The sequence below is a fragment of the Brachyhypopomus gauderio genome, unplaced genomic scaffold (genome assembly GCF_052324685.1).
Source record: "Brachyhypopomus gauderio isolate BG-103 unplaced genomic scaffold, BGAUD_0.2 sc49, whole genome shotgun sequence".
Classification (NCBI taxonomy): domain Eukaryota; kingdom Metazoa; phylum Chordata; class Actinopteri; order Gymnotiformes; family Hypopomidae; genus Brachyhypopomus; species Brachyhypopomus gauderio.
In genome coordinates, this window is record NW_027506874.1 from 275236 (window position 1) to 291403 (window position 16168).

At 43.7% G+C, this 16168-nt stretch overlaps 2 protein-coding genes across 3 annotated transcripts in view; both read left to right on the plus strand.

Moving 5' to 3' along the window:
• The window catches only part of LOC143487706 (NLR family CARD domain-containing protein 3-like), a 43084-nt gene extending 32157 nt beyond the window's left edge, over positions 1-10927 (plus strand). Inside the window, exons 7-8 of one of the 2 annotated variants that reach the window (XM_076986804.1) lie at positions 10360-10536; positions 10842-10927. In XM_076986804.1, coding sequence (XP_076842919.1) covers positions 10360-10536; positions 10842-10854 — 190 coding nt within the window. In that variant the 3' untranslated portion in view covers positions 10855-10927. Of the gene's footprint in view, positions 1-4252; positions 10537-10841 lie in introns of those variants that run through there. The other variant, XM_076986805.1, reaches the window with a different exon arrangement.
• LOC143487703 (NACHT, LRR and PYD domains-containing protein 3-like) overlaps positions 1-14811 on the plus strand; it is a 267073-nt gene extending 252262 nt beyond the window's left edge. The window contains exons 22-25 of the mRNA XM_076986787.1: positions 11645-11821; positions 12390-12566; positions 13191-13367; positions 13513-14811. Coding sequence (XP_076842902.1) covers positions 11645-11821; positions 12390-12566; positions 13191-13367; positions 13513-13519 — 538 coding nt within the window. The 3' untranslated portion in view covers positions 13520-14811. The remainder of the gene's footprint in view (positions 1-11644; positions 11822-12389; positions 12567-13190; positions 13368-13512) is intronic.
• The last annotated feature ends 1357 nt before the right edge of the window (positions 14812-16168 follow it).

Consider the following 16168-nt stretch of genomic DNA (forward strand, 5'->3'; position numbering starts at 1 on the left):
TTATAAATGAATTCTAGTGCTCTATTCCAACCTATAATACTATCTATAACACTCTCTATAATTGTGTCTATAACACTCTCTATAATTGTGTCTATAACACTGTCTATAACACTCTCTATAATTGTGTCTATAACACTCTCTATAATTGTGTTTATAACACACTCTATAATTGTGTCTATAATTGTGTCTATAACACTGTCTATAACACTCTATAATTGTGTCGATAACACTCTCTATAATTGTGTCTATAACACTGTCTATAACACTCTATAATTGTGTCTATAATTGTGTCTATAACACTGTCTATAACACTCTATAATTGTGTCTATAACACTCTATAATTGTGTCTATAACACTCTCTATAATTGTGTCTATAACACTGTCTATAACACACTATAATTGTGTCTATAACACTCTATAATTGTGTCTATAACACTCTCTATAATTGTGTCTATAATACTGTCTATAACACTCTCTATAATTGTGTCTATAACACTCTATAATTGTGTCTATAATTGTGTCTATAACACTCTCTATAACAGTGTCTATAATTGTGTCTATAACACTCTATAATTGTGTCTATAATTGTGTCTATAACACTCTCTATAATTGTGTCTATAACACTCTCTATAATTGTGTCTATAATTGTGTCTATAACACTCTCTATAATTGTGTCTATAATTGTGGCTATAACAGTGTCTGTGCCTCGTGGGAACCATTCCCACTCTCCAGTTAGCTAAGAACCTCCACACAAAAGGTCACAGACGCCAGGATGGGTTCAGACCCATTTTTATATGGCAGGTGTGAAATTGTAAATGTAAATACAATTTACATGCTTTAGTATGCACATATACATAGTGGTAATGAATTCAGATTCAATATAAATCACACTAATTCGTTACATCGCTACACAATTCGTTAGATAACTCCTTACGACACGGATTAACCACTTACATGTTTCATAAGTAATTATTATTTATCCAACACCTATAACACAGTTTTACCTGGAATACTTACAGGGAATGCCTTCATGAACTTAACAGCTACGAAACAATACCCAGCCGTCTCTGCACTGCATGGTCTGAACAATTACTTCCTGGTTTCAACTTAAAGGGCCAGGCTACAAGTTAAATTAATGGTGGAGACAGAACAGTGTCTATAATATTGTCTATAACACTGTCTATAACACTATCTATAATACTGTCTATAATATTGTCTATAAAACTGTATAATTGTGTCTATAATACTGTCTATAACAGTGTCTATAATATTGTCTATAATACTGTCTATAACAGTGTCTATAATATTGTCTATAAAACTGTCTATAACAGTGTCTATAATATTGTCTATAAAACTGTATAATTGTGTCTATAATACTGTCTATAACAGTGTCTATAATATAATCCTGTCCTGGATGTCCCCATATACGGGTTCAGAAAGCACCCTCACTTGCCTTTACAAGAATGCAACAAGATCTATAAACTGAGGTCTGCTATTTTGATTCTCCTGAAACTCACACACAAAGGAACGCCATCTTTCTCTGAGTTTATATGGCAGCTTCATGATCAAGAGCTTCATATTTGAGGACAAATTAATTTCATGAGAATATCTCATTTCTTCCATCGCATTACAGCAACTCCTTAAAAAAATCACAAAGCCTTGTAATGCTTTAAAGTCCTCTGTTTTAACATCAGGCCATTCTAATACTTTCTTTATGTAAGCAGAACATATTTTGAATTCATCACCATATTGTTCCAGTAGCAAGGATTTTGCCCTTTGATATCCTGTGTCTGGGCTCATGTGAAGACAACTCCTGACAAGAGCTTTGGGATGTCCACTTGTGAACTGATCAAGAAAATACAGCCTATCTGCGCTATTATCAGTCTTTAGCTCAATCACATTTTCAAACGCTCTGAGGAATGGCCGGTACAATAAAACATCACCATTGAAGATTGGGATGTCTCTATGCGGGAGAGTAGAACATTGTTGCTGCTTAACAAGAAGGGATGTTATCTCATTTTGACATTGAAGGATGTTACTCAATCTTTCATGACTACTCAGCGAGGCTGTTAAAGGTTGAACAAATGCCTTTTCAGACATGTTTGAAGTTGCAGGTGTCTCTCCTTCCATTTTATTGAGAGGACTAGAGGTCTGAACTGAACTTGTTTTCTTGTTTACAGCAAGTGAACACCATCCCTAGGATGAACACTTGGGGTTTGTGCCACAGAAAGGGCATTAAAAACCTTGCTTAATGACAGGAATTCACTCTCTTCCTGTTTTGTTAACATCTCAGCATAATATGCATTCATAGCATCCGTACCACACATTGGCTGCCTTTCAGCTGGTGGGCCTGGTCGTGGGTTCTTTGGTTGTAACTTGGCTGTTGGACTGGTCAACACAGCTGATTGTTGTTCTTCAGCAGACCTGAGAATGACAAGTTTAGATGATGAAGGAACTGTGTTTTTAGTTCCAGGGCTTCACGTTTTTGTTTTAGTAATTGTAGTTCTTTGTTCAGCGCCTCCTCCTTTTCCTCCAGATCATGCTTTTCTTTCAGTGCCGCCATCTTGATCATGATGGCTGCTCTTTCTGCCTCTGCACATATCTTTGCAGACACAACAGAGGAAACCCTTGATCAGGATCCAGCACTGGAAACTTGAGATACGCTGTCCTTGGGATTGACCTCCATCTCTTGGGGTTCAACACTTCTTGAAACCCCAGATAGCCACTCAGACACAGACAAAAGAAAAACATTAATTTCTGCCATTTTAGGTCCAAACTGTCACGTTACGGTCCCCGAACCCCTCCCTTGGGGGCGTGTGTTAACGTCGTCTGCGTCTACTCGTCTGCGTCTACTCGTCTGCGTCAGTGTATCTCCGTGGGTGTGGTTGTGTCCTGCGATTATCCGTCTCACCTGTGGCTCGTCTCGTCATCACGTGGGGTTTATGTGGTCTGTCTATTTAATGTGCGCACGCGCAGTGTCTTGTGCTTGTCGTCTGAGTCTACACGTTTACGTCAGTGTCTTTATGTATTCCCGTGCGCTATTGCGCAACATCTGTGTGTGCATTAAACATGGCCGTCAGCAAAAGCAAGGATTCTGTGTCTCGTCCTTCGCCTCGCAACCAGCGTTACAGAACGATGAGCCGACAAGAGACACCACACTATGCCAGGCTACACCACCCGGCCAAAGAAGGGCAAGCGCCTCAGCAAGTGGCATCACCGTACCTCTCCCTCCCCCCAGCGCCGCGAAGCCACGCCAACGTTGGAGCAGCTGAAGCAAGATCCAGTGTGCGCTTACATGTTGTGCGCGGCACGGGAGACCGACGCTCCTGAGTTGGCAGAGGAATTCCGCCAGTCAGCAGAACGGATGTGGAGGGAGCGACACCCCCCTCCCACCTGGGAACCCTCGCCACTGCGGGTAGGCTCAGTGGAGCTCTGCTCATGGAGAAGACCCCCGAGAGCGAGTTCAAGGAGTCGGACTCTCCGAGCGAGGAAGAGGATTACCCTCCGTCGGTGTGCTTCGCGCCCACCATAGACTACGAAGGGGGAGAGGAGGATGAAGAGGATTTCCCTCCGTCGGTGTGCTCCGCTCCCACCGTAGACTAAGGTGGGGGCGAAGAAGACCATCCTCCGTCCGTGTACTCGGGCCTCTCCGAGTGCACGGACAGCGAGCTAGGCACGGAGGACGAGGGTAGTCCACCCCCCTCTGAGCAGTCTGCCGGGACCGTAAAGGGGAGGTACAGCCCAGGAGTGAGAGCTCTCCCCTATCGCTCCGAGGAGAGCGCGATGGACTGCTCCCGAGGCGGGAGTCCGGCCTCTCCCATGAGCTGGAGCCCGGGCAGTGAGGAGGAGGAGGAGATGGACGTCGAGGAGAAAGCCCCCACTACCCGCCCCGGAGCGCGGTCGCAGAATGAAGGGGGATGTCCCTACGGCCCACCGAGAGGGGAGAACAGCCACGCTGCACCTGACGCGTCCGCCAGCCATGCTGCACCCAGCCGAGGATTCGCAGCGAAAGCAGGAGGAGGACCGCCCACAGCAGCACCAGCAGCTCCCGGTCTCTCTCCCCCGATAGCTCTCCTCCTGGCGCGCAGCCTGGCGCCTGTTTCATGTTTGTCTGTCCCTGTTTTCGTGTTTATTCCCGTATGTCTGCCTAATCCCCTTTTCCCTTTCGTGCCTCTGTGTGTTAACGTTCCTGTTTGTGTGTTTGTAAATGTCCCGTTAAATGTGTCTAACGTGTTTTCCCCTGTCTTCCCAGGGAGGGTGTTCTAGGCTGTTCGTTGCGGACTCTCCACTGAGGGCAGTCATCTCCCAGACGCAGGACTGGGCGCTTCGGATCCGCCCATCAACGTGGGTTCGGGGCACTCGGTCCTGTTGGCACCCCGGGACGGGTAGTGCCCTTGGTGGGGGCGTCTGTCACGTTACGGTCCCCGAACCCCGAAAGCAAGGATTCTGTGTCTCGTCCGTCGTCTCGCAACCAGCATTACACAAACCAGTCACATTCATCTTGCTTTGCCTCATCCTCTGTCAACAGCTCATGATGAGCCCTGTGTATGGCTTTAAAGTCACCCAACAATTGTACATACTTCAGATGATTCTCTTTTACTTCCTGTACACGTCACATCTTCCATAAGTTCAACCAATATGTTTTTTCTTCTAGTTAAATGTGCAAGTTTTCCTTTTCTAGCATGCTTTAACTTGGTTGCCTGTTCTCTGTCTTCTCTTCCTAGGTCAGTGTTTAAGGGATTAGGCCTGACTTCTTCCTCCCACATATTTATAGGATCAGCCATGCTTGTTTGTTAACTGCTTATCGTGAATTCATCCAACAATCCATAATCCACTCCTATAGCAGATCCTTTAAAATTTGAATGTCATCACAAAATCCACTCCAATAGACATCCTCAGTTCTCAAATCAAACAGTGCTTTCCGAAGGCAGAGAGGGAAGTATGTACCTGTAACGAATCAAGGGGCGGGTGTGACGCAAACGCAAGGGTAAATTAGGGTAAATTTATTCAAAGCACAGGTAACGGATTAAACAAAGAAAGACAACGACATATAGGTAAGTAGACTGAAGAACATGCGAGTAACGAAACAGAGAAACTACAAGGATGATGAAACAGACCAAGTACAAACGTGCCACAACAGACTTCTATACATATAACTAGAACACAACTTAACAGGACAAGTACACTGCTAGCGAACACAGGTACACGCTCACGATACTACACATGAACAAGGAGCGGAAGAGACACACTACAATAAACCAAACTACCAGGGAAACCACTAGCGAGGAGTAAACTATAGAGGAGAAGAACACGGAAAGCAGGGTGGTGAACAATATCTTTACATGATGAAAGGAAAGACTAATACTCAAACAAAGGGACCAAGAACCAAAAAGGGAAGACAAACCAGAACTAACCCGAGAAGCGAGGAGAAGGCGCAGGCTACAGACTGTAGAGAGGAGCAAGCACAGGGGAGACAGGGAACACAGCAAACACAATGACCGACAATGAGCGGATAAGACAGAGGGGATTAAATACCTGGGAACAGGGAGGAGAAACGAGACACAGGTGTGGGCACTGAAGACAGGGGCGTGACAGACAGAATGGGAACCAATGAAACGGGGAATCTAGGCGGGACTAGGGAGGAGGGCGGAGCTGGACATGACAGTACCATGATCTCAAACAACCAGTCCAGGCCAAGTGCCCCTCAGTTCCCATCCAGCTCGTCCTTTTCTCACAATCTTCATCATTTCTTGTTGAAGTTCTTTACATGCTGGATGGATGCTATAGAAGAGGTCTTTGACTTGTTGTAGTGGTTATTTCCTGTCCTGTTGATAACCACTGTCACGTCCAGCCCCTCCCTCCTCCCTGGTCCCGCCTAGCTCCCCGCTCCCATTTGTTCCTCCCTCTGTCTGTCACGCCCTCGTCATTTGGTCACACACACCTGAGTCTCGTTTCACCGTCTTGTTTCCAGTATATATTCCCCTCAGTTTTACTCCACTGTGTCGGTCTTTGTGTTTCCCATGTGTCCGTTCTCCCCGTGCTGGCTTATTCCTCTCGCTCAGTAATCCTGTACCTTTCTGTCACTGATTGCACGAGCTGACCTGGTCTGTCCCGTTCATCTTCCTGGTTTTGGGTTTGTGCTTCTCTTTGTTTGTTCATTCGGTTAGTCTATTGTCCGTGTTACCCCTAGTTAGTTTGGTTTCGCCCTTGTAGTTCCCTCTCTGTCTCCTCGGTGCGTGTATCTCTGCCCGTGGGTACGTAGTTCATAGTCTATCGTGTTCTGTCCCGTTTTTTCTGTCTGGTGTTCTGTGGTTCTGGATATTGTGCTACTGCTAGTGTGAGTTGTCTGTATGTTTGTATGGGGCTCCCTGTGTTACTGATGTCTTAGCCCTTATGCTCGTGTGTAGTCTGATCCTGTTAGTATGGTGTTCACGTTATCCCAAGCGTTTGTGTAGTATGCTTATATTCTGTTCCGGCATGTTTAGTTTGTTGTTTTCCTGTCTAGTCCTTGCATGTTCTCCCCAGTCTACTCATCCCCTTACTTGGTTGCTCTCATTTGTTTAGTGTTTGTGTCCTTTATTTAATAAATTATTTGAATAACTTGCGTTTGCGTCACCCGCCCCCCTTGAAACGTAACAACCACTATGGTGGCTAAGCAAAAATGTCTGACTCTTCACATCCAAAAAAGATCCAAGGTCCACAGAAATTTGTTGTCCAACTTGAGAAATTATTTATTGTAAATAATAAACATAATGTTTTAGAAACTCCAAACATAACTGAAACTAAGGATTACAAAGATAAACCAAAGATTACAACTGAAACAAAAGAAGAGAGAGGTGCATTGTCTGTGGCAGCCTGGCCTTCAGGATGTGAGGTCAAATACCTCTTCCTGCTTTGGCCACGCCCTCCAGGTAGCAACACCTGTTCTTATCCACGTGGCTCATCCACTGCAACCAATAGGTGGAGCCACTCAAACAAAAAAGAAGAACACATGAAAAAACAAAAACATACACATGAATAACCGTTTTGGCTCCGACACATCCAGCCCCTAAATATGTAAATAGGGCTCTATAACTCTGTCTATAACACTGTTTATAATTGTATATATATATAAAACCTTTATTTTGACTCAAAGGTACATTGAGGGTGACCCTCATTTTCAATGTAGCCGAGCAATGTGATACAGGGATTGACATAAGTATACAAATAAAACATCAAATTTAATCAATTAATTAAAATGAAAAATTTTTTACTCGGAAGTACATTGAGGTAACCCTCACTTACTCATTTAAAACATTCACAGGCTTCCTGATGGTGATCAGTAACTAAAAGTTTAAAATGGTTTAGTGTTCCCAGCGCGCTGAGCTTCAACGTTTCCTGTAGTGAATTCCAGCTCGCTGGTGCACTGTAGCTAAAAAGCAGATTTTCCTAGTTCACTAAAAAACTCTCGGTACCTGACAGGTGATTCAGTCACTGGAGCGAGTCTGATAATTATTGTTATTTATGGAAATCAGAGAAGATATATAAGCTGGCAAATGGCCAGACAGTGATTTAAAAATAAAAATTAGCCAATGTGATTCTCTTCGTGCAGCTAGAGAGGACCAACCAACTCTTTCATATAGTCTGCAGTGGTGAGTATTATACGGGTCACCAGTAATAAACCTCAGAGCAGAATGATAGAGTGAATCTAGGGTTTTAACACTGTCTATGACACTATCTGTAATACTGTCTATAACAGTATCTATAATTGTGTCTATAACATTGTCTATAATACTGTCTGTAACACTGTCTATAACACTGTCTATAACAGCATCGCTGCTCCGACACGGAATGAAAGCCTGGCGTTCATCAACAGACATTTACAGTGACAATATCATAACCCAGAACTTTCATTTTTACCTTTACTTAGTCTGATTGTGTGATTTGTGTGTGACTTGTGTATTTGTCTGTATTTTGTGTAATCTGAGTGTTAACGGGCCGCCCAATGGAGGATGGGTTCCCTTTTGAGTCTTGGTTCTCCCGAGGTTTCTTCCTATTCCCCACTATCTTAGGGAGTTTTTCCTCGCCACTGTCGCCCTTGGCTTGCTCATTAGTTGCTCGCCACTGTCGCCCTTGGCTTGCTCATCCAAGATTTTAGAGAAGGTGGTGGCAAACCAACTGATTACAGTTTTAGAAAATCACAATTGCTACGACTCTTTACAATCTGGGTTTCGGAAGAGGCATTCTACAGAGACTGCTCTCCTGAGGGTCTCAAATGATCTTTTAATGTCTGCTGATGTTGGTGACTGCTCTGTGTTGGTGCTGCTGGATCTCAGTTCTGCGTTTGATACCATTGATCATGAAATACTGATAAATAGGTTACGTGACTGGGTGGGCATATCTGGAACAGCACTTGATTGGTTTATTTCTTATCTCACTGGGAGAAGTTTCTCAGTTACGATGGGAAATTGCACGTCTGAGGCAACCCCATTAACCTGTGGGGTTCCACAGGGTTCAGTTTTAGGGCCTTTGTTGTTTTCTTTGTATATGTTACCTTTGGGGCAGATTTTAAATAGTTTTAATATTTCCTATCATTTATTTGCTGATGATATTCAGCTTTATTTCTCTTTTAAACCAAGTGAGGTTCATAGTTTGTCTAGGCTATTAGATTGTCTTCAATCAATCAGAGAATGGACCTCAAATAACTTCCTACAGCTAAATGATAACAAGACTGAGGTATTGATCATTGCTCCTGATAGGCTTAGTCAAACGATTAAGCAAAATCTTGGACTTCTTTCCTCTGCTGTCCACACTAGCCTCCGAAATCTGGGAGTTATCTTCGATCAGTCTTTAGCATTTGATTCTCATGTTAAACAGCTGTCAAGATCCTGTTTCTTCCACTTGAGAAATATCAGTAAACTGAGATCTATGGTTTCAACAGCAGATCTAGAGATGCTGATCCATGCGTTTATTTCATCTCGCATAGACTACTGTAATGCCTTGTTTTCATCTCTCAGTGTATCAGCTCGTGGTCGTTTACAGATAATTCAAAACGCTGCAGCGAGGTTACTGACCAAGTCAAGCAGACGGTCTCACATAACACCCATTTTAAAATCCTTACACTGGCTTCCTGTAGAATTCAGGATCCAGTTCAAGATTTTAACTTTAACATACAGAGCACTACACAACACAGCTCCTGTGTATGTCGCTGACCTGCTCCACCCCTACACCATCACGATTACTCAGGTCAAACAACCTGAGTTTACTGTCTGTGCCACGCTCATGTCTAAAGACTCGTGGAGACCGAGCATTTAAGGTGGTTGCTCCAAAACTGTGGAACACACTTTCTCCACATTTAAGATCAGCTGACACTGTAGATACTTTTAAAAAACAGCTAAAGACTTTCCTTTTTACGCAGGCGTTTAGTTAGTGGTGGAGGTTGCAGCCGTTGACCTTGTACACTGTATTTTATTTCTGTTTTATAGTGTGTGTTTTTGTGTCTTTGATTTATTTTATTTTATTTTCCGTTGTAAAGCACTTTGTGGCTTGTGCCTGTGAAAAGTGCTATATAAATGTATTTTACTTACTTTTACTTACATTAGGGTTCTGGACCCGTAGTATTGTTAACCTTTTAAATCCTGTAAGGCGCTTTGTGACAACATGTGTTGTGAAAAGCACTATACAAATAAACTTTGATTGATTGATTGATTGATAACACTGTCTATAAATGTGTCTATAATACTGTCTATAATTGTGTCTATAATACTGTCTATAACTCTGTCTATAATACTGTCTATAATTGTCTATAATACTGTCTATAACAGTATCTATAATTGTGTCTATAACACTGTCTATAATACTGTATATAACACTGTCTATAACACTGTTTATAAATGTGTCTATAATACTGTCTATAACACTGTCTATAAATGTGTCTATGAATAAAATACAACAGGGTATTTTATTACATTTATGCCAATAAAGCATTGTTGAACTAGAGAGAGAGATACAGAGAGAGAGAGATAGAGAGAGAGAGATACAGACAGACCAGTGTTTGACACCACTGACCAATCACAACTCACCACATGCTGACCAATCACAATTCACCACATGCTGACCAATCACAACTCACAACTTGTCTGTCTTTGTTCTCCTCTATGTGTGTTTGTATTACCATGTTTTGGGTCTGTCTGGGTTCATGTGCTTCCTGTTGGATTCTGGGGGAGGGGAGAGACAGCGAGGCGTGTGTGTGTGTGTGTGTGTGTATGCGCACGTGAGCTTGTGCGTGTGAGGCAACGTGTGTGTGTGGGAGTGAGAGAGATGTTTGTGTTCCCATGTGTGTTGATGTGTAAGTGTGAGTTTTTCTCCTTCTCTCTACAGTCTGTCTTACTGCAGTATTAGAGAGGAAGGCTGTGCTGCTCTGTGTTCAGCTCTGAGGTCAAACCCCTCATCACACCTGAGAGAGCTGAAACTGAAAGACAATGAACCAGGAGACTCAGGAGTGAAGCAGCTCTCTGCTCTACTGGAGGATCCACACTGTACACTGGAGATACTAGAGTGAGTTACTTACTGACTCTTTATACACACACACACACACACACACACACACGTCCTGTAATTGCTGCCATATGATTGTTAAGTTCAGTAAAATGGTTCAGAAAAAATTAAATGAATGTTTTTATACTTTTGTTTTATGTTCTCCAAGTTCATTGTGATGTTATGCAGCTGTGGAGGTGGAATAAGTGGAATTATTATCACAATATGAAAGTGAACCAGTAACTCTGTGTGTGTGTGTGTGTGTGTGTGTGTGTGTGTGTGTGTGTGTGTGTATGTGTGTGTGTGTGTGCGCGCGCGCATGTGAGCTTGTGCGTGTGAGGCAACGTGTGTGTGTGGGAGTGAGAGATGTTTGTGTTCATGTGTATTGATGTGTAAGTGTGAGTTTTTCTCCTTCTTTCTACAGTCTGTCTATGTGCAGTATTAGAGAGGAAGGCTGTGCTGCTCTGTGTTCAGCTCTGAGGTCAAACCCCTCATCACACCTGAGAGAGCTGAATCTGTACAACAATTATCCAGGAGACTCAGGAGTGAAGCAGCTCTCTGCTCTACTGGAGGATCCACACTGTACACTGGAGATACTAGAGTGAGTTACTGACTTACTTACTCTTTACACACACACACACACACACGTACATACAAATACACACACATAAACACACACGCACACCCACGTACACACACAAGTACACACACAAACACACACACATACACACACACACACACACACACACACACACTTGTCCTGTAATTGCTGCCTGCTGCCATATGATTGTTAAGTTCAGTAAAATGGTTCAGAAAAAATAAAATGAATGTTTTTATACTTTTATTTTATGTTCTCCAAGTTCATTGTGATGTTATGGAGCTGTGGAGGTGGAATAAGTGGAATTATTATCACAATATGCAAGTGAACCAGTAACTCTGTGTGTGTGTGTGTGTGTGTGTGTGTGTGTGTGTGTGTGTGTGTGTGTGTGTGTGTGTGTGTGTGTGTGTGTGTGCACGCGCACATGAGCTTGTGCGTGTGAGACAAGGTGTGTGTGTGGGAGTGAGAGAGATGTTTGTGTTCATGTGTGTGTTGATGTGTAAGTGTGAGTTTTTCTCCTTCTCTCTACAGTCTGTCTAACTGCAGTATTAGAGAGGAAGGCTGTGCTGCTCTGTGTTCAGCTCTGAGGTCAAACCCCTCATCACACCTGAGAGAGCTGAATCTGTTCCTCAATGAACCAGGAGACTCAGGAGTGAAGCAGCTCTCTGCTCTACTGGAGGATCCACACTGTACACTGGAGAAACTAGAGTGAGTTACTGACTTACTGACTCTTTATACACACACACACATATACCCATACAAACACATACACACACACACACATACACACACACACACACACACACACACTTATTCTGTAATTGCTGTCAAATGATTGTTAAGTTCAGTAGAATGGTTCAGAAAAAATAAAATGAATGTTTTTATACTTTTATTTTATGTTCTCCAAGTTCATTGTGATGTTATGGAGCTGTGGAGGTGGAATAAGTGGAATTATTATCACAATATGAAAGTGAACCAGTAACTCTGTGTGTGTGTGTGTGTGTGTGTGTGTGTGTGTGTGTGTGTGAATATAATGTTGTGTATTTTACTCAAATCTACCATAAAATGTATTCTGAAGATAATAAATATACATTAATTAAATATGTAACTCCTACGCGGGAGAGGGGGGAGAGACAGCGAGGCATGTATGTGTGTGTGTGTGTGCGCGCGCACGTGAGCTTGTGCGTGTGAGGCAACGTGTGTGTGTGGGAGTGAGAGATGTTTGTGTTCATGTGTATTGATGTGTAAGTGTGAGTTTTTCTCCTTCTCTCTACAGTCTGTCTGGCTGCAGTATTAGAGAGGAAGGCTGTGCTGCTCTGTGTTCAGCTCTGAGGTCAAACCCCTCATCACAGCTGAGAGAGCTGAATCTGCACCACAATAAACCAGGAGACTCAGGAGTGAAGCAGCTCTCTGCTCTACTGGAGGATCCACACTGTACACTGGAGAAACTAGAGTGAGTTACTGACTTACTGACTCTTTATACACGCACACACACACACACACACACACACACACACACACACACACACACACACACACACACACACACTCAACACACACACGCACAAGTACACACACACACACATACACACACACACACGCACACACACACACACACACGTACACACACACACACACACACATGTACGCACACACACACACACACACACACACGTACACACACACACACATCCACACACACACACACACGTACACACACACACACACACACACTTGTCCTGTAACTGCTGCCATATGATTGTTAAGTTCAGTAAAATGGTTCAGAAAAAATAAAATGAATGTTTTTTTACTTTTGTTTTATGTTCTACAAGTTCATTGTGATGTTATGGAGCTGTGGAGGTGGAATAAGTGGAATTATTATCACAATATGAAAGTGAACCAGTAACTGTGTGTGTGTGTGTGTGTGTGTGTGTGTGTGTGTGTGTGTGTGTGTGTGTGTGCACGCGCACGTGAGCTTGTGCGTATGAGGCAAGGTGTGTGTGTGGGAGTGAGAGAGATGTTTGTGTTCCCATGTGTGTTGATGTGTAAGTGTGAGTTTTTCTCCTTCTCGCTACAGTCTGTATGGCTGCAGTATTGGAGAGGAAGGCTGTGCTGCTCTGTGTTCAGCTCTGAGGTCAAACCCCTCATCACACCTGAGAGAGCTGAATCTGAACAACAATGAACCAGGAGACTCAGGAGTGAAGCAGCTCTCTGCTCTACTGGAGGATCCACACTGTACACTGGAGAAACTAGAGTGAGTTACTGACTTACTGACACACACACACACACACAGGATCCACACTGTACACTGGAGACCTTACAGTGAGTGTTTACACTGATTGAGTTTGTGTATAGAGTGTGTGTTCATGTCTGATTCTATCCTATTCTCTGTTTTACAGTATCTGACCACTTCAGTGGAGACACTGAAGTTGATCTGACCTGATCTGAGTCTCTCATGGGGCAGTCATGGCCTGGTGGTAGGGAACTGGTCTTTGGACTGGAGGGTCGTGGGTTTGATTCCCAGGCCTGAGGCCATGACTGAGGTGCCCTTGAGCAAGGCACCTAACCCCAACTGCTCCCCGGGCGCCGGGCTAGGGCTTCCCACCGCTCTGGGCATGTGTACACCACAGCCCCCTAGTAATCACTGGTGTGTGCTAACTGCACAGATGAGTTAAATGCGGAGGACATATTTCGATTGCTGTGTAAAAAAATCACAATTGACAAAATATGTCAGGGCTGGCTCGGATGCCACACCTTCTACCTCCAGAAGAGGCACCCGAGTCAGTCCTAGACTAGCTGGGCGCAATCAGCGCTGATCCGTTTCAGCCGTTTCTAAGGCTTCTTAAGGAAGCTTGGTGAAGCGGATCACTGCTGATTCGTTTTGGTGTCTTGCCGTCACGGTCTCAGCCTTCTCTCTCTCTCTCTCTCGTCTCCTCTCTAGTGTTGCGTGTCGTTACAAGGTGTCTCATCACCTTTATCTCTCTTACTTAACTGTCACTTATTCGAGTATCTACCTCCTGCGCCACTTCTGGCCCTTCTCAAGTTTTCCTCCAGCTTTATCTCTTCCTGTCAGTTACTCTTTTATTTTTGGGAAAGGTTTTGTTTTGTTGCGGCGTTTGCCTGTGTCCAGTCTTCCCCTGGAGTCCTTTGTTACGTTTTCACGCGTTGTAATACTTCCGCGTTATTTCGGTTGCCTTGGTTATTTATTCCTCCCGTGCCTAGACGGTTGAGTTTCGTTTACGCGTTGAGTTTTCCGCGTCTATTTTAGTTTCGTTTTGCTTCGGTGTGCGTGTGTGTTTTTATGTGCATGCAGATTGGTTTTCATACGGCATTTGGGTTCACGTTCCCCTTCGTTTCATAACGCAGTGTGTACCGATCTGTACGCCCTGCGTTACAAAATATGGCACTTTATACAGCGAAGAGGACAACCACACACACATACATACACACACACACACACACACACACACACACACACACACACACACAGGTGATTGTGATGATATTTTTATACTTTTGTTTTATGTTCTCCAAGTTCATAACCATCAACACTGTGAGTGGTGGAATAAGTGGAATTATCACAATATGAAAGTGAACCAGGAACTGTGTGTGTGTGAGGATAATGTTGTCCAATCTTCAATAAGATGTAGTCTGAAGGTAATAAATAAATATGAATTAAACATGTAAAACCCCGTGTAGACCATAATTTAACCTTTAATACAGGTATTGACATCAGTCCATCCATTCACACTTTATCATTTCAATGTTTCTTTTGTCCACAAATCACCAGATGAAAATAACTGTACATGTAGGTATGTTTTTAGACTCCTACATCATTACATTATTATGAATGAATATGTGTGTGTGTGTGTGTGTCAGGGGCGGACTGGGGAGAAAAAGTGGCCCGGGAGTTCCTGACAGACTGGCCCACTAATATATATATATATATATATATATATATATATATATATATATATATATATATATATATATATATACTGTATATGAATCTATACATGGCACGTAGTGTATATGATGGCGTTTATTGTCATATGGACAATATTAATTCCAGCAATATTATGATTACAAAGCCACATAGTGGCTTTTAAGTAGTCCACCAGACGTTGCAGAGGCGACAGCAGTACATTTAAAATAACATGTTATCTACAATTTAAACTGCTGTATGTTTTCGTAGTCTGGCCCGGATTTTCTGGGACAAGTTGTTTTTTTTCTGATCTCCGCTGCACACCGTCAGCCCGCCCAGTCCGCGGCCCGGTCCAACTCGTTCATGTGTTTACAGGCTCAGTCCGCGGCCCGGTCCAACTCGTTCATGTGTTTACAGGCTCAGTCCGCGGCCGCGCTGAGCAGGTTAGTCTGACTGGAGCGGGGGAGGTAATAACACCGTTAAACAGCAGCGTGACTACAGGCCGGGACCGCAGTGCGCGGCAGTGGCTCCTCCACGGGCCGAGTTAAACCACCGGCGGCCAGCGGCCCACTAACCCATCGGCCCACCGGGGAAATCCCCGGTAGCAATGTATGCCAGTCCGCCCTTGGTGTGTGTGTGTGTGTGTGTGTGTGTGTGCGCGCGCAAGACGGCTGCCTCCATGTAGCCGCACGCTCCCACTAAACGCACCCGTCGTAACTGACGTCGATAAAGTAGAGAAAATGTCTAGCATGTGTTCTTTTTGCAGTTTACTGATCATTATGTGCCTTACGATATCGCTAAAAGCTGCTTTTAAACAAGCGCTACAGAGCGGGAAGATCCACAAACAAACACAGCAGCACACCTGTCTGACTGGCTACTACATTGAAGCCGGTGATTTCTCCAGGTACCAAAGACCTCTGCAGGAGAATGAATAGAATGATTTCCAGCGAGATGAAAAACTTTTTAGAAAAAGCCTCGATACAAAGCGGCTACACGAGAAACAAAAGTTTATATTTACCGGTAAAAGTCCTCAGAGATGGATGCGGCTGGTGGCGATTCTGAACGGAGTTTTCTTTAAGAACGGAGTGTTCACAGTATCACATGGAGACGGGCGGCCGTTTGGATTAGCG